Source organism: Xiphophorus maculatus, chromosome 12 (genome assembly GCF_002775205.1).
Source record: "Xiphophorus maculatus strain JP 163 A chromosome 12, X_maculatus-5.0-male, whole genome shotgun sequence".
Classification (NCBI taxonomy): Eukaryota; Metazoa; Chordata; class Actinopteri; order Cyprinodontiformes; family Poeciliidae; genus Xiphophorus; species Xiphophorus maculatus.
Window position 1 is genome coordinate 21,919,566 of NC_036454.1, and position 18,365 is coordinate 21,937,930.

At 38.6% G+C, this 18,365-nt stretch overlaps 2 protein-coding genes across 5 annotated transcripts in view; one reads left to right on the top strand and one right to left on the bottom strand.

The window, feature by feature from the left end:
- Nucleotides 1–18: 18 nt before the first annotated feature.
- On the top strand, nucleotides 19–1,748 carry hspb11 (heat shock protein family B (small) member 11). The gene is made up of 5 exons (XM_023343868.1): nucleotides 19–225; nucleotides 354–460; nucleotides 1,299–1,367; nucleotides 1,460–1,503; nucleotides 1,599–1,748. The coding sequence occupies exons 1-5, from the start codon at nucleotides 146–148 to the stop codon at nucleotides 1,689–1,691; spliced, it is 393 nt and encodes a 130-aa protein (XP_023199636.1). The 5' UTR covers nucleotides 19–145; the 3' UTR covers nucleotides 1,692–1,748.
- Nucleotides 1,749–6,812: 5,064 nt separating this feature from the next.
- The window catches only part of LOC102220703 (leucine zipper putative tumor suppressor 1-like), a 32,840-nt gene continuing 21,287 nt past the window's right edge, over nucleotides 6,813–18,365 (bottom strand). For all 4 annotated transcript variants that reach the window (XM_023343866.1, XM_023343867.1, XM_023343865.1 and 1 more), the window contains 8 exons: nucleotides 14,844–15,178; nucleotides 14,627–14,755; nucleotides 10,800–10,944; nucleotides 10,328–10,719; nucleotides 10,069–10,242; nucleotides 9,766–9,897; nucleotides 7,914–8,108; nucleotides 6,813–7,670 (listed from right to left, as the gene is read on the bottom strand). In XM_023343866.1, the coding sequence (XP_023199634.1) occupies nucleotides 7,149–7,670; nucleotides 7,914–8,108; nucleotides 9,766–9,897; nucleotides 10,069–10,242; nucleotides 10,328–10,719; nucleotides 10,800–10,944; nucleotides 14,627–14,755; nucleotides 14,844–15,074 (1,920 nt within the window). In that variant the 5' untranslated portion in view covers nucleotides 15,075–15,178 and the 3' untranslated portion in view covers nucleotides 6,813–7,148. The remainder of the gene's footprint in view (nucleotides 7,671–7,913; nucleotides 8,109–9,765; nucleotides 9,898–10,068; nucleotides 10,243–10,327; nucleotides 10,720–10,799; nucleotides 10,945–14,626; nucleotides 14,756–14,843; nucleotides 15,179–18,365) is intronic.

An 18,365-nucleotide genomic window follows, 5' to 3' on the forward strand; every position in this document is an offset into this window, starting at 1 on the left:
AACACGTGACGTATATATTGCGCGACGGAACGGTTGGCTTGGCAACGATTATAGCTTGATAAAACCCAGAGAGAAAACATACCAGTTGACGTACATTCTTTTCGAGACCGTCGTTGTTTTCTTCACGCAGTTTGAGTGAATAGCTATGATTGATTCTTCTGGTGCACACGTTGTTCTAGCTTCATCCAGCGACGAGAATCACCCACCAGAAAACATCACTGACGGGTGAGTGCTTTATTTATCTGTATTAATGTTTTGTCAAAACCCCTACATAGTAACGAAGTTAATTAGCATTTCTTAATGAGCCACATTCTTCGCTGTTGCTTAAAATTTCGTCTCCCGTTTTCTTTTAGAAACAATAAAACGTTTTGGATGTCCACCGGGATGTTTCCGCAGGAGTTCATCATTCGCTTTCCTGAAACGACCAACATTTCTACCGTGACAATGGACAGCTACAACAGTATGAGACCCAGCCTACTGCTTCTTCTGGCAAAAAAAACTATTTACATCATATTTTGACAGCTGCATTTGTCTTAGGCTGTTTTTAAATGAAAGCATATATATGTAGCCGTACAATGCATTTCAAAAGTATTCAAGCCACTTCAACTTTTCACGGTTTGCACGTACCAACATCTTTATTGTATTTTGTTGGGATTCTATGAGCAATGAAAATCTGACTTCAAGAGCACTTATGTCCCTCTTTACTTTTACTGTCTTAAATTAAATCCTACGGAAGCTTCTGTCTTCATAAGACACATACTTTGCAATTAGTCCCCTTCTTGTAACTTATTGTCGTTACAATTTCAGCTGTTCTGGGAAGGCCTTAGAGGTTTTTGTTAGAGAACTTTAGTGAACATACAACACAATGAAGACCAGACCAATGAAAACAACATAAATAAAGCAAAAGCCCGGAAAACTGTCAAAGATGAGTGAAAACTTTCAGTCAGTGCAAAAAGCCCACCCAAAGATTATTAGGAATCCTGAATGAAACCTGAAATAACTAGCTGCCATGGAAGATTTAAGGACTTCTCAAACGTGCATGAAAGAAGGAAAGCAACACTTGAGGTGTGTTTTTCATGAGGGAATAACATTATAGCATGATAAAAATGTCCAAAAACTCGATTCTACATAATACCAACCCTTTAAAGATATAAACGATAAATTTAACTCTGAGGAAAGTTTACCAATTCGAAACATTCTTGGTATATTTTCCTCCACCCGCTGAACATAGTTTGTGCCCTTTGATTATTTGGTTCTCCATCTGTTTTTTTTTTGTTTGTTTTTTTGTTCTGTTACAGTTAAGCATCTAAAGATAGAGAGGAACACCTCACCAAATGCAGCTAACTTTGAGCCTGTCACACAGGAAGGTGAGATGCACGTCTGTTCACATTTTTGTCTGTTTCACATTTGTAGTCCCAAAAAATTGTAACTGAGATTCAGCCATTAATTTTCTTTGCAGAGATTGAACAGACAGAGGGACACCTGCAGTTGAATTCTATTTCAGTAGGTTGAAAGACTATTTTTTTTGTTGCAAAAGCTTGTCATTCCATTTTGTTCTAATAATGAAGCTCATTGTTTTATGTGTTTCTATCCTTTAGCTAAAGGGCTGCAGAGCAACCCACCTACGTTTTATCGTCACTGAGGGATACGACCACTTTGTGTCAGTACACAGAATCAGTGTGAAAACTTGATGAACTTTAATTGAGAAATTGTTGTAAATTAAATACCCATTTACATTTATGTAAAAAGTGTATCTGTGTTTCGTTATTTGTTCGTTAGTGCATGCATTTTAATCTGCATTGCAATCATGTTTAGTCTTATTGCAGTAGTACCAGCTGCAGACAAGACATATGGCTTAAAGCTGTGAAGTGTTTTTCTGTTCAGCCTCTAATTCCAAGATTAGCTTCAAACCATTTTTACTGTTTTTAGGTTATGTAATATGGTGGATTCGCTTCTAAAGCTTTTTGTCCTGCAATCAACTGTTCCTGCTAATTTCATTAGCTGATAGTTGGCAACGCGTTGGAATAAAAGGCTTGGATTGCGTTGAATGGCAGACTTCATTACAAAGGGACTTTCTCTCCGTGTGAGAGATAGAGTTAATTAACTAATTTTCACCAGCAGGGGCTTAAATTGGTGTTCATGCTGTGTCCCCCCCACAAATCTCCCAAAGGACAGGTTCTGACGTCCCCAAAGACGTCAGAAATCATTGGAAATGCTGCTGGTAGTGGGGTTGGGAAACCAGATGGCTTCCCAGCCAACCAACGAGTGTCCAGAAACTGCAGTTATTTATATAAACTAATCTACCCAACTCCCACTCTTATACCTCTTTCGCATGCACACACTCAGACACAAATGCTTGCACACAAACACTTCTCCCTACCTCCATATCTAACCCCATTGCCATTTCAACTTGTCAGGAGGCAAAGGCTTCGGCGGCATACTAGAGGACCCTTTGGGACTCCCTCTCCAATTACTTGCTGACTGCAGAGGAGCTTGGGAAATTTGCAAAGGCTGTGTTTGCTAAAGCTTGGTCTGCATGCAAGCCTCAGAGTAAACTAATAAAATATGAAATACGTGCCTGAATAACTAGCCCCCTGATATTTTGGAGCAACTAATTGCTCAGGGATACGGCAGGGTTATAGCACATTTGAGTATGTGAGTGCGCAGTGAGTAATGAGGGAGAAGTAGAAACTGATACAGTGTTATTGACTCATTCATTATTTACCAGCATAGGGTATTTACTATAATCTTAGAGGTAACTGTTTTGATGTGAAATGGATCAAACTCTGCTTTTACGTGGGTGCAATATTTTTGTTTCTTATCCAATGTTTGAAATTTTGAAGGTGTTAAGTTTACTGGCAGTGCAAATGAAAAGCAGGGATCCTTAATTTGAATGCTAAACAGGTCTGCAGGAGCGCCATTCTGTAACTAATGAATTCAGACCTTTTTTTGTGCTTAACTGTCAGCCGATCAGGAGAGTCACAGCAGGATATGAGCACATTATTATCATGTCACAGCAGGGCAGGCAGGGCCAAGTTATCACAGAGTGTCCTGTGACGGCTGCCTGTCCAATCACCCGGGGACATCTGCTAGACCAAATGTCCATGAAAAGTGATGCTGATGGTGACCTTTCTGGAAAAAAAAAACTACTCCAAGCTTAACAGATATTAACTAATTTGAGTTTAGAAATACGACACAAATGAAAGTGCAATCAGAATAAAAATTAAAAAAACCACTCAAGCAAGGATTAACATTCAGTAAATGCATCTGTGGAAATTCTGTTGGGTACATTTAGGAAAAATATCCTCCCGACTCTGTTATTTTCTTTCATGCCAAACCAATTTGTGTTATCTCTTCGGTGTGCACCCCTTTACCCTCATCCAGTTCCCCCATCCCTCCTTCCCTTCTTGTCACACACACCAACAATGGGCCTTAATTTGATTTCAGTGTTGATTTGGTCCCATCAGCTCATTTATGATAGAAGCAGCGACACAACGAGCTGTTGTGTGAGAGAGGAAGCGCTGTCAGAAAGGCAGAAATTACATAATTAGACAGAGAGGGAAACAATATTCTTATTTAAGTTCCAAGAGCAATGGAGAATGGTAATGAGGGACTGACAAAGAGTGCAGTTGGAGAGAGCTTTGAGTTGGCTGACATTTAGCGTTTGCTTGACAAGTTGGTTTTTTTCCCTCTCAAAATACATTTCCTATGTAGAAACAGTCTGGAGTTTTTTTTTAACAGTTTGTGAACCAAACTAGAAAACAAAATGTGGGTTTTGAGGTCATATACACTTCATTCAGTTTGACAGACTACATAAATTGCTCTTTTGATAACGCTGCTTTAGAAATGTGTCAAAATGTAGGTGAAGAATTAATTGGTTTGCTTAATATTCAGTTCTCAGCAAAAAGTGATATAAAAGAATTTTTTTGTTACAAATTGGTTGAAAACGTAGATGTTTGAACACTGCTCACCTTGTACTTTTGAACGCAGAAGAAAAAATAAAATCCTTCTGTTAAATGAATCATAGGGCAAGATAAAACCTTCGGTCAACTAAAGGAAAAACACTTCTATATCATGTACTAATGATTGACAGAGGACTTATTTTTTTAAGAAGCAGCATCAAGGATCTTTTGAAACCTTTCATTATTTACCAGGACTTCTGCAATGCTGTCATTGTTTGCTGTAACTTGTGCGGCCTCTAATTAATTTGCAGATTAATTGGTATGAAGTGCTATTGGTATGAAGACACAAGAGAAAACAGAGATGCAGAAAGGCACCAGCTGATTTATATGCATATGTAGAAAGCAATCCTTCAGTCCAAATAATGTGAAAGGGTTTCTCTGATGGGTTTGCCAATATGAAGGCTAAGAAGTCTCTCATGATCAGTAAAATCAAAGATCGCTCTCATGGCCTTCCCAACGTTAGTGCTAGACAACCAACCAGTAGCTTTGGTTACAGAGAGGCTCCTAAATTCTCTAACGAACATTGCTCGAACCATAATCTACAGATGCAAAAAACACAATTTCACTATAATCCAGTCATGGCCAAGTGATTCATGCAAGATTTCTGACAAAGGACTTTGAAGAATAAACTCATTGCACAAGACTCCTTCTCTGAAGACAGAGCCCAATGAAACCTGCTCAAAGTTAGTTGCTGCATTCGGGAAATGCTTGGAGATGTGTTTGGGATAGAAATAACCATCCAAGAACGCCATGCCAACAGTGAAGGTTACAGTTAGAAATACATAGTACAGCATGTATGGTACTGGGAGACTTTATATAACTGAAGAAGGGATGAATGGGGAAATTTAATACACGTTTCTTGATAAGAAGATGAAAGGGGGATTCCTTTTTTTGCCTGACAGTGATCCCAAACAAACAGCCAAGGAAGGTGTTGATTTCAGAAAAAGAAAATAAAGCCGCTAGAATGGCTCAGTCAGTCTGACTTGAATCCAAATGAAAAAGATCAGAGTGAGAGGAGAGACTTCCAGAAACTTAAGATTTAAACACAGTTTGTCAGGTAGAACTGCTCAAAGTCACACTTGAGCAATGCATGCTGCCAATGTTTATCAACAAAGGATTCTCCATTCTAGTTTTATTTAGTCAATTACATTGAGTATGTTCAATACATTGTCCTTGCGTCATTCAGCGACATCAACTTAATTTATTACTTTGATTTCTGTGTATCATGGTGTAAATCTTATGTTAATAGACAATACATGTATCCTTTTCTACTTTATACCAACAATAAGGCCTTGTACTGTAACACCACTGGTTTCCCTTAGTCATTTTCTTTGTGTGTAGTTGGACCTTTTTCTTATTTAATTTCTTTTTTGTCTTTTCTTTTTGTGTGTGTGTGTGCTCACCTAATGTCAAAACCAGTTTTGTTTTCCAATGCTTGGCTTCACATTTCTGCTTTTATGTTTCTTGAACTACTGCCTGTGCAGATTCTTTTGTTTTCATTAAAATCAAATGTATTTTTTTGCCTCTACCTGTCTGGCAATGGAGTTGAGGGCTGCATTTGGGTTCGCCTCTGCACATGCCTTGACAGAGGCTTAGAATAAAGTGATGTGAAGGTCTTATCAGTCACTTGAGTTTCTCAGCCAGTGGTCACAGCACCTCAGTTCCAATAAATTTGTCTGACTCTAAATCTCCCCTGACTTTCAGAGGTAATGTAAGACTCTGGCGGGTAGCAAAGCAATCTTAACTATCCCTTTTTAACAGATTACTAACACTGTGCGTGCCTATTCATCTTTCAGCGGTCCCTTGAGTGTGAAGTGGATGGAGAAGGAGCACTTTGTACGCTTTCGATAAAAACCTGGACAAATAGTTAGTGAAAAATATTTTCCCCTTCAACTAAAATTACGGTAACAGAATTTTAGTTGAGACAAGAAAGAGACAACAAAAGGTTGTGGAAGTTGGGGTCTTGAACTGCAAACCCCTCAGATCACTGTATCTCCAAATAATGTACTGTGGAAAAGTATTCAGTATTCTCAAACATTTTTACATTTTGTTTCGATAAAACCACACGCCTTGTGTAGTTAAAGCAAATTTTGATAGTCCAACAAAGAGTAGTGCACAACTAATATTTGTCGACAGATTCTCTCCACTGAGCTATGTATTTCTACAACTCCTCCGAAGTTATCATGTCCACTTTGACTCGTTATGAATGATGCATTTTTAATAAACCCTCTCTCTCTCCTGACAATGTTTTTAGGAAATGTATAGGTTCTAAATGTGAAGAAAGTAAATTTGAAGAAATCTTCTCGCTTGTGGTTCTTGAAGTTAGAAAACCGAAATAATTTTTAAATAATTTTTATAATCCTAACTGAGAAGTTCTGTCACATTTGATGTCAGACAATCAGAAATTTATCCAGGTTATGAAAATATCTGGTTTCAGCTGTAAATATACCGTTTACACAAATAAACATCTTTATTGGCAAGATAAATATATTAAACACAGAAATGCTGTAAGAAAGGTTACATTTTATAAGATCTAAAGAGTGACAATAATAAATTAAATGTGCCGTTTTTCCTGCATATACGAGTATTAAATTTTTAGGGTGAAAACACACGACTTATTAAAGGTGACTAAAACATGTACAGTATTTTAGGTCAATACTGCTTACAGCACATTAGTGAAATAAAGGGAAGCATTTCCAGATATGTGTGCTTATTTGAAAAGACGGTACAGTTCTAACTTTTTGCTTAAAAGAGAAAATGGTGGAAATATACAGTGAGAGACAGATCAAGGTTAACCAGTGCTAATTTATAACAGAATATCTCGTTGTCTTACTGTCATGGAAGGACATATTTAAAATGATCATGATTACTCCATGGTTCTATAAGACATTAATATTAACATATAAACACTTTCTCTGACCTAGTACGTCAAATTAAAACCACAATTGTTCTTGTTGGACAAAATGATAAAAAAAATAATCCAATTTAAACATAAAAAAATCTATCATTTACTTTTAAACAAGTAAGAACAATGTGATAATCAATAACTATTTTCAGTAGCATTGATTATTCTACAATACCCACATTTGAATAAATAAGCTAAGCTACATAAAAAAAAAGTCAGTGCTTGAAGTAAGTGTCAAACTGTGTTTGTGTTTTTAGAAAAGATACAAATGGCTGCTTCTCTCAAATCTCTGTGGCAATAACATCCTCATAAGTTTGTAACCCTGCACTGTATCTGAGGTCAAAGCCCAACTCTGTTCGGCTCTCCAGCTCGGCCGTCAGCTCCTTCAGGATCCTCTCCAGGTCTTTGTTCTTCTTGTGCATCTGCAGGTAATTGATCTGGAGCTGCTTCTGGTATTTGATCACCCTGTCTTTCTCCTGGTTCCAAGTCTGCCTCTCCAGCTCAAAGCTGCTGACCAGTTTCTCCTGAGCATTCTTCTCCTCTCTGAGCTCCTGCTTCAGTCTCTCCACTTCTCTTTGGAGCGATCCGGTGAAAATGCACTTCTTGTTCTCTGACCCACGGACCTGGTCAAGGGAGTCTAACTCCTGGATTGGATTTTGAAGTTCAATACTTTTCTGCAGCTTCTGCTCTTCAGCTGTAACAAGATCCTGTTTGACTTGCTGAATGTCTTGCTCCAGTTTGCCAACGTTGTCTCTCAGAAAATCGGCCTCAACTTTTTTGCGCTGAAGTTCATTTTGGCACACCTAAGCAAAAAGAAAAACACAAATAGAAGATAAATTTTTTTGTTAGCTAAAAATTGTTGATCCTATTAAAGGTTCCCTTAAATTTATGAGTAAGGATAATATTTATGTGTCACAACATGAAAATTAAAAAAAGAAAATCCTATTTTGGCAGGTTACAGTCAGATTCAAGGGCAGGATAGTGCACTTTAAAAATAGAGAGTATTTTGTGAACATCTGTGTTTTCAAGAAAACAACTGTACTAACCTCAACCTCTCTGGTGCATGAGTGGAGTTTGTCTTCATAGTCCTTGTTCTGTTGCTCGAGCCTCTCCACTTTTGCTGTGTTTTCCTTTAGTGATGCTTTGAGACTTACAATCTCATTTAGCTTGTGGCTCACGTCCGCTTGGCAGTCCCTCAGTTGCTGCTTCAATAAAGAGATTTCCCCTGACTTCTGACACACCTACATTTCAACAGAGATGATGACAATAATAATAAAAAAAGGAAGTTATGGTTTCTATTTTGAAAATTTGAATTTGGAAGACAATGGAGAATAGTTAAACCTTTTCCTTAAACTACAGCATATTTTAGCAGTGACAAGGTATATTCTTTACAATTGTAGCTCGATATTATTGTAATCTTTACAGTATATTGAACAATAAAAATGAGATCCTGTCCAATCAAATTTTACTATCTATGTGTGCCTAATCTGCCCAGGTCCTTCAAAATTGGTACAGCTGGCCTTCGTTCAGCAAGCGTCTTTTTTGGCACAGTTGGCTGTAGTGTATAGGCTTGTAGTTGTTCTAGATGGATTTCTTGTTTTAATAACAATTGCATTCATTCAAAGTGGTTCAGTTTGTGTTCCCCACTTGTCCCTTATTCTTATTTTTGATTCATTTACTTTCTGTAGCTGGTCATAATGCTTAAATTTAAACATTAGTGTGCAACTTTGCTTCACATACTATCCCGGGTTTGTTTGTGTTAGCATTATGTTGCAGTTTCCATCTATGTTTAGGTTAAAGCTATTACTTCTGGACTATTGGTCGAACCTGTTCATTTTGTCTCAAAGTATATTCATGGTATTTGTTTTCCTTTTTACTCACCATTGTTTGTCCCCTGTAGATGTGCAGCAGGGCAGGAGTATGGGAGGGGTCGGCACAGTATTTCCTGCTTAAATGGCTGTATGATGTCATTGATTACCTTGCTGGGTTCTACCAATTAGAGGGTTTTCTTTGGAGTATTGCTTTGTTTGTTTTTCTTTAAAGTAACATTTTGAGTTATCTTGCATTACATGGTTTATTTTGCAGATCCTTTCATTATGTAAATGAGTTTGTAAATTAGAGTAATAATTTTATTTTTGTTTTTTTACCTGTTTAATTGTGGCTTGGTCCACACAAGTGCAGGTGTGTTGCCAATCGGCTATAGAAACAGTGAGTTCTTGGAAGCTCGGGATGGTTGTCAGAGTCAAAAGTAATAAATAAAAGTCATCAGAAGAATCTGGAACCGGTGGCTGATGCTGTTTTTTTGTTCACCTTGCTGATCCTTGACCACACTACTTCACATCTCAATACACAAAAAGATGCACCTTGTACACAGTGCTGTAGGTGACAAGTTTGGTCAGAAATGGTAGAACAGAGAAGAACAAAGCAACTTACTGAATTGTAAACTTTGGAAATATTTAGGAGAGAAGAAAAACTTTCTTTTTTATCCTAAAGGACAGTCATTTATTTTGCATTCACCAATATGGTTCTCGGTTCCAGACACTACAGTTTGGAGTCTGTGGGGGGCACCTTAATGGCTGGGGTAGACTCTGGTGGTGCTCATTCCCACACTGTCTGTCCTTGTTTTTACATCTGTAAATGTTCCCAAACTACCAAATTTCACTGTCTTGTAAACAAGAAAAAAGTGTATTCACTTTATTTCAGCTTACTCGACAGCAGTGCACAGCAACAGGTGAGGAAGGGGCCATCCTACGTTACTCTGTGGTGCATATGCCAGGAGAAAACTGTGGTCCTCACAGATGCTTACTCAATCATAATTTTTTTTTAAATCATGGTATACCTTGGCTCTTGCAACTAGCCTATGGCTAGTCAGCTGATATGGCTACATATGCCACTGACCTCCCACTGGGTTTCCTCAAGTGTTGGCACGAGCTGGGTGCTCTCTTTCTCATATGACCTCAGTCTGAGTTCAACGAGGTCCTTCTCTCGCGTCAGCTTCGAGAGATCTTCCTGAAGCTTCCCATTTTCTTTCTGCAGAAAAACACAATTCCCACTTAACAATTTTCCTGCAAGATATACACCTCCCAGTGCTTTGTTTCTCAAATAAATTAATGCATCATTTACTGCATCATAACTAGAATTGTGGATGAGACGGAGGATGACGCTTAAATAGCAGAGCTGAGGAGTCAGGTTGGAGCTGACCTGGAGGTAGCAAACTTGCAGTTGAAGAGCCTGGTGGGTTTTTGCATTCATCTGAGACACTTCACGCAGCTGTGTGGTGCACCGCTGCTTCAGTCCGTCCATCTCCTCTGCGCAGAACTTTTGTCTCTCCTCAAACAAATGACACGTTTCTGCCTCCTTCAACTCTAAACTCACCTGTTGTGAAGTTAAACAGTCAGAAATGAATCGCTAACAGGCTTATTTTGATCATGCTGGGTGCTTCTTTCATTAAGTTTAGTACCTGCAGCTCCTGAAGTTCATTTTCCCTCTCCAGCAGTCTCTGTTCTAGATGCTCAATCAGCAACTCATCTGTCGTTATGGGGGACCGGATCCCACCTGCCGTTTCTGAAAGAGTTCTTGGTTCGTCTGCAGACAGTGGGGAGCCAGCATCCTCATTAGCCTTAGAAGCCAACACACTGCTGCTTAAACAAGCCCTGTAACTGCTTTCGAGGCTTGTGTTATTTCCATTGACCCATGGAGGGAAATTGGGTTGTTGTCCTTTGCAGAGGCCGTTTAGCAGAGCTGAGCTCCCATCATTCTGACTGACAAAGCCTGTGGAGGCTCTTAGACTGCCACTGGTGCTGTGGGTAGGGAGGCTAGACATTGAGTTACGCCCAGAGTCAGAGAGAGTTCCTGAAAGGCAGAAATTACATCACAATTATGTCTTGTCATTTAAATTTAGGGCAACTTTTTACTTGAAGGTTGACAAAAACCTAAGGGGTCTTGTTTGTGTCCAACATTCGGAGTGCTTGCTTTCCTCATGGGACAGAGGATGTGACCAGTCTCTGTGGATGAAGCTGTCGTTGTGTTCACCGACTTGAAGGCGGTGGTATGGACGAGCAATTTCTCAGCAGGAGTCTGGAAGAGTAAAAGAATTCCTCTTAGCTGACAGCACAGCAAATAGGATGCCATGTTAGAGAAGATTTGATAAATGACGCTCTTATCCTTCAAGCTAAAGAGTTTTTAAATTTCTACTAATACAGTTATTTTCAGAATCTGGGTCCAATCGAGTAAAATAATGTTCTTTTTGCTTTTCATTGTGTCATCTCACATCAGAAATGGAACCACTGATGCATGGAGATCTGCTGTACTATAGGCTGACTCTTATGTGAGCCACATAGTTATAATTGCCAGTAAATTTCTTGGTATTGACTAAAGAAGTGAAAACTCCTTTTTTGGAGTGAACTTATAGTCCACATGGCTGTCACCAGCAGTACCACAGCACCATACCTCCCCTCCTGCTCTTTCTGTACTCCTCTCCTCCCCTCTGCAGCCTACATCTCCCCTCCATATGCTGTCTGAGCGAAGATGAATAGCCCCTCTCCATGATATTAATAATATGAGCTATTGCTGAAGTGTAAGAGGCAAGGCTTGTGAGCTCAGCATTCCTTCTCACTGACTTCATGGCTGGGATGCCTTTTTGTGGTTTTTCTTTCAAACTGTCAAATTCTCCCCAACCCTCGATCTCTCTCTTTCTCTCTCTTATCCCCTTTCGTCTGTACTGTCCGTCCCCTGAGGAATAAAGACCTATTGAGGAAAATGCTTTTGCTTATGTGTTCCTGGCACAGAAAGTGCCTCTCTGAGAAGATTGGGGCATTCTTAGGTCATTAATCTAGATGATTAAAACATTATAAAGATCTAAGATAAGCTATGAGAAATGTCTGTTATTTATTAATTATTATAGGGCCTTCTGTTTATTTTTTCATTCTCCACATGACTGCATGACTTGCGGAACTTCTAAGAATACGCTTTTTAGGAATCGAGTCAGATGATTTGTACCGTTCTTAAGTCTGAATGCTAACTATTAGGCTAATAATAGGTAGCTGCAGCTGAGTGTAATAATTGACATTTGACTGAATTAGTCCTTTTTATAGCAATGATTTGCTGGGTCAGTGTATTGCATGATGATATGGAGACCTCAAATGGAACTTGAGAGCTTACTATTAATGCATTGGGAAATGCATATAACATGTAGGCTCATAAGCTACAGAATAATTTTTTGCTGATTCAAAGGAGATTTTTCCATAGACTGTCTTAAAAGAAAATTATTTAGGAAGTTTTTTTTAAACTATCTGTAATATTTGGGACTTTGGATGCTTTTAAACCTGTACATGTGGTGCACTTAAAAATACTACCACGTTATTTTGTATATTATTATGTAGAATTTATTCTATTTTTTTTCCAAAAATGAACAAATTACATTTTGTTTGCATTTCGGCATTTTAATCTACTTGCATCTATTGTGGTTTCCTGAGGTTGGGATGGGAGCAGGTAGTGGCGAAGCGGAACCTTTGTTTTGGGGGCGTTGCTTCCGGGTTGGTTTTGGGGCGGAGTTCCGGGACGCTAATGGCAGCGCTTCGGTTGTCATTGCTGACTACTGTTTTATTATCCTTCAGGTCAGTACATGGTGGAAAGAGTTTTTTTTATTTTGCTTTTGTTTGAATAATATTCAGTGAAAGTTACGTGTTGACTCATAGAGTAGCTCAGAGCATGAGAGTAAAGTGAGTCCAGTTAATGGTAGATAAACTATTCTTTGTTCATGAAGTATGGGAGTTGAGGTTAAAGGTGATCAATGCTAAGTTAAAATCTGTATTTGTTTTGTAAGTCTTGTAATTCTATTTTTTGATCAGTATTCATTTAAAATCATGTACATTTTAATGCTTAGGCCAGTTAATATAGCGCTAAATGAAGTAAAGCTTTAAAACAGTTGATTTATCCTGTTTGACACACTGTGCCTTGGTTGTCTTCATCTAAGTGAAGGATGGAAATGTGTGAAGTTAATTATTACCTGTGAGAAAAGTAAACCGGGTTTATAAGACAATGGTTATGTAAAACATTACTACTGTACACTGTAAAAGGTTTGTTTGTTAACAAAGAAAAACGCAATCTGGATACTACTGGCAGCGCTTCGGTGGTCATTGCTGACTCCTATTTTATTATCCTTCAGAATGTGCTCATCACTGTTACAGCAGTCCTGACACTCGGGACCTGTAACATACAGATATGTCAGATGTAGCAGGGTTTGAATTTTGAATTGGTGCAACTGAGAATATCAGTTCACTTACATTTTATAACTGAGATCAAGGCTTTGTAATGATCTGCCTGCAACACTGACTGAGTTATCATCCAACCCCTTTGGCAAATTTTGTAGTATGATTGGGGTCACTGCCCATTTAAAAGACCTCATTGTGCTTTCCAGCTTGATCTCTTGAGCAACACTTTCTCACCTTATTCTTTCCTCATGAAGCCATCTATTTTGTGAAGTACAATATTACCCTCGGCAGGGAAACACTTTCACATGACGCTGCCAATCCCTAAATTTCACAGTTATGATGGTGTTCTCGGGCTTGAAAGCAACCCATTTTTTCTCCAGATATAATGTTTAAAACTGTAAAACATTTCCATTTTAGATTTATCAGACTAGGATGTTTCTCTAAAAAATTATAGTATTTCTTCCCAAGCAAACTTGCAAAATTTGATCAGATTTTTATGTTGTTTTTGAGTGTGTGGCCTTTCAGCTCATCTCAGTACAAGACTTGTTTTACTGTGGCTAACGACTCTCTTACCAACTTTAGCGAGCGTCTTCAACAGGATTTTTAAATTGGTTGTGTACATGATACCCACATTCACTAAAACACATTCATCTCTGGGACACAGAATCCGTTTCCTTCATGAACAATATCCACTTTATTGCTAAAACCATTCATGCACCCATCCAAATCATTTAATTCGGGTATTACAACCAGCTTTATAGCCACAGGTGAATAAAATTCTGCACCTATGTATGCTCTGTTCTCAAAATACATCTGTGAAAGAGTGGCTTACTTGCAGTTTGGTGGACAAAGGATTGTGATTTTGATTGTTTTCCAGGGGTTCTGCTTGGCCCTGAGTTTTAGTGAAATAAACTCTTGATGGTGTTGTACGCTGAGAACGTTTGGACAGTTTTATGCTCCTGATTATGTGGGAACTGTTTGGGAATCATCCTTTTCTGCACCAACACAACTATCAACAATTCACGTGGCCTTAAAGCCTTTGCATTAAGAATGTGATGATGGTAATGTCCAGGTGTGTATAGGGAGCAGTGACCTATATACTCACACATATATATAATTACAATTATCCTTCCACCACCACCCCTCCCAATCTCTGGCTCCCCACCCCACACACACGCTCTCATTCCCCCAGGTGGGTTGGTGGCTGTTCATCTTAAGCTCGGCGCCTCTACCAGAGGCCTGGGAGCTAGAGTGTCCTTTGCAGTCTCTTTGGGGGTCACTGCCGTGAGAGTTTTGAAACTGCAAGATAAGAGTTTTGCTTTTGCATGTGTGCATAGCATCTGCAGCCTCATTAAACATAAGGTTTTGCTGATTGGTTTTCAAGTATAAACCTTTCAAGGTGGTAGAGAACATTTTGCTAGCTATGCTGGTTTCTTTAGTTGTGACTGAGAATCATTGAATGCTTCACAGATTGGAATGTAAAAGTTCAGGTAAAGCATGTTTTTTTTTTTTTAATCAATGAACATGCATGATAATTTCAAACTCACCCTTTCTAAAATTTTTCCTGGCATGAACAGCAGTTTTGGTTGTGATCGTCCATCAGAGTCTTTGTCTCTACTCGCAACGTCTTCCAATGATCTCTCTCTGTGGTGCGTAGACCTCGGTTTATGGTTCACCTTAAGTCACGCAAAAACATTTCCCCTAAAACTTATGTTTCTGCACACACAGTACAAGGAATTCTCATTCATACTTATAGTATCTTACCTTAATGTAAAAGAAGTCTTCACTTCTTCCTGACCTAGAGTGGGAGAGGCCTCTGGAGTGATGAGTGGTGGAAGAGGAACTCTGAGCAAAGCCACACTTCAGTAAGCCATCAAGATTGCACCCTCCACTCTTCCTGTGAGTATTTATCCCCTCTTTTAACCGATAGTCAGAAGCCTTGCAGTGCTTGTTGTTCAGACTGTTTCCAGCAACAAGGCTGCTGACGCTGCCCATGGTCCTGCAAGCACAGGTGTTGACAGGTCCAGATGGAAAACTTACAAAGGACTGTATGGGTGACACGTCTCATGACACCAGGAAATTTCTGACATTGGCCTCATCTGTGAAACAAAAAAACAAACAGGACAAAAAACAATCAAGATATAATATGTCTATGTTTTGTTACATGCTTAAAAACAATTTCAAACAAAATGAAAATAATAGTATTCTTTATTTTTTCTAGGTTTATGGAAGGTGTTTGAAGGTTTTTCTTTGGCTGTTTTTTTCATAAATGTTCTGTACAATTCAATCTGGGCTTGAAAGGCAATAAATTTGTACAAAACATTAGTTATCAGAGCTAACAAACTACCTACTGCACATAAAAGTCTGAAAATCATGTCTTTAAGAAGCAGTTGGAAAAAAAATCTGTCAGATCTGAAACAGATCTCTCCTTTTTTTTTTTTTCCATTCTTTTCTCCGAAGAGTTTTTGCGGCGCTAGTGGCTCGTATTTTTGCTACAGTAGGCAGACAGGAAGGAGGGTAAGGAGAGGGGGGAAGACATGCGGAAAGGTCGTCGGAACCGGGAGTCGAACCCGCAATGTCCGCGTCGAGGACTAAGGCCTCCAAACGTGGGGCGTGCTAACCCCCTGCGCCACCACAGCACACCCTGAAACAGGTCATCCTTTAGTTAATAATCCACTCTGGGAAAGATTTTGGTTTGATATCTTTGACATATTTTTCTACAGATTTATTGGAAGGGATTATGTGGTACTTGTGACAGGTTGTGCATAACAATATAAAAGTTGTTCCTTGCGAAGTTATCTGTTGTATCTACTTTGTCCAGATACTAAACTGGCTCATTCTTTGAGTTTAGGCGCATTTTTAATCTTGATTGTTTCAAAAGATAGAGTTACAGTTTTGCACAGGTGAGCACATATTATATACTGTGGGATATAAAAACTTTATAGTTACACTTCAATCACTATTTGTAGCCATCAACGAGGTCCTGGCATTGTTCTGGCTGATATATTTGCCCACTCTTTTTATCAGAGTGGGTAGAGCCCATTTAAATTAGCTGGCTGAGTCAGATGAACCAAGCTTTTAAAGGTGATTCATACATTTTCCAAAATGTTGCATTTTGGAAGCTATTCCAGAAGGTTAGCATTACCCTGTATGTCCATTTCTGAAACTGTTTTAATGTCTGTGTGGGATCATTTTCCTGCAACCAACTGTAGCCAAGTTTCCACCATCTGACCAAAACTGCCCTCTTCAGATAAGATTATTTTGATTTGGATGTCCAAGAACAACAAACATCCAATCAAAAACATCTATATTAAAAACATCAAACAATGAAGCTAGAAGATTGTAGATTAGAACATCACTGTCATTATTCACAGTGGACAGAGTTTAACATCAGCGAAGGTTTAGAGTAGAGGTCTCCAATTCCAGTAATTGAGAGCCACTGCCTGCAACATTTAGATTCAGGCCCAGTCCAATACACTTGATTCAAATAAATGGTTGATTATCTGGCCTCTACAGAACTTGATGACTTTCTCAGGGAGGAATCCAGCCTGTTAATCTCACTTGTGTTGAACCTGAACCAAGACTGCATTTCAAAGTTGTTTCACTCTTAGCTCATATGGGCTACACTTGAAGACTCTTGGCTTAGAGGGTGCTGATGAAGAAATCTCCAATGTCAACACCAGACTCAAAATTTGCAATTATCCACAAGGACAGGCCAAATAATTTCTGGAAAGATTTTCTATGATCAAATGAGACAAAGATTCACCTCCTTAGTCACAATAACAATAAAAATCTTTTGAGGAATCAAGGTGAGACTCAGTGCGGTGGTAACATCATGGACCTGGCTAACATTAAGCTTCTGGGAGGCTCTGACCCCATAAAGTCAGAACCCTCTGAACCCTCTTAAAATTTTAAAGACTTCATGGCAGAAAACAAACCAATTCTGCCGTTCATTGAAATTGTGTTTTGTACAGTCAGTCTTCCAAAGAACAGGAATACAGCAATTAAATCATTAAAATTTCTTAAATACAATAACATTAACACCAATAATAAGTAAATGTTAATGTCAGAACAGCACTTTCTTAAAAGAACACCAAAAATATTTCTCTAATAATGTTTAGGTAATCAAAAAACATCTAGATTAAAAACGTTCATATAGAGGCTAAAGATTACAGTTAAACAAGATGACTGTAAGGTGTACCAGACCTGTCAATGGAAGATTTTCTTCCTTATTGACCAAAGCTCTACTTTTCTCTTCAGGTTTTTTTTTATTCATAGTATTTGCTGCTATTTAATGCTAAGCATTTGATGAGGAAACAGATGTGCTCGCATTTGCATAACAAACTGGCTGAAAATAGTCCACATTGGCGTTTTGCCTAGATTTGTGTACCTAGATTCAAGCTGATGCTGTAGAATTTGACAAATAACCTTTTGGATGACCTTCCTGAAAACAAACTGGCCACTAAGCTAGGCACCACCAACTCAATACTTGGCTGTAGCTGCCCTCTGAATGACTTCTGGCAAGGACAAAACATCAGATATATATATATTTTTTGTTACTTATATCAATATACATTGATGAGATGTTGGTAAATCTCTTAGAAAAGATTGCTCTATATGTATACATTATATGGAAATGTACTTTTAATGTAGTTTTAAGGCATAATTATCAAACCTGAAAATATAACTCATTCAAACTAGCCCTAACCAAATCTGTGTCTGTATTTTTGCTTAATTTACCATCACATTTATCCATTAAATTACCATAATTACTATTCATGCTGTCTCACTCTCTCCACCTCCTTTTGCAAAGCAAACAGATCACAGATGTTACTATCATGATCTCTAACCCACAGGGGAGAAGTCAGCTCTGTGGGCGAGTTCTCGTGGCAAAGGGCTTCTCGCTGCCTGATCTCTGCTCTTTGAACCACCTGGTCCTCTGGCTTTAAGTATTTTATAATAGCCACAACAACAAAGCATGGAACATATTTGTGTATGCTTTATTTGACACGGGGTTGCAACCTAACAGCTTTCACTGTCCACTTTCCTGAGCACCGTGTGAGAAGGAAAGTCTTGAACAAAGGCACAAAGAGAGCTGATGAAGACTTTTATCACCACGAAACAAGAAGAGGTGAAAGATGTAAAGACAAACCTCACGTGTCATGATGAGGAGAATCACAGCACCGTAAGACTGTGTAGTAGAAACTATTAAAAATTCAGTGGAAGTCAAAGAAAAGTACAGAAAATGTCAATATATTCTAGAAGAAATTAAAATAAAAATAAAAA

Bases quoted from the DNA above. Each gene is read 5' to 3' on its own strand.
- hspb11 (XM_023343868.1), top strand. From the start codon at position 146: ATGATTGATTCTTCTGGTGCACACGTTGTTCTAGCTTCATCCAGCGAC. The intron at 461-1,298 runs GTATGAGACCCA...GTTCTGTTACAG, and splicing joins GACAATGGACAGCTACAACA to TTAAGCATCTAAAGATAGAG. The intron at 1,504-1,598 runs GTAGGTTGAAAG...TCTATCCTTTAG, and splicing joins TGCAGTTGAATTCTATTTCA to CTAAAGGGCTGCAGAGCAAC.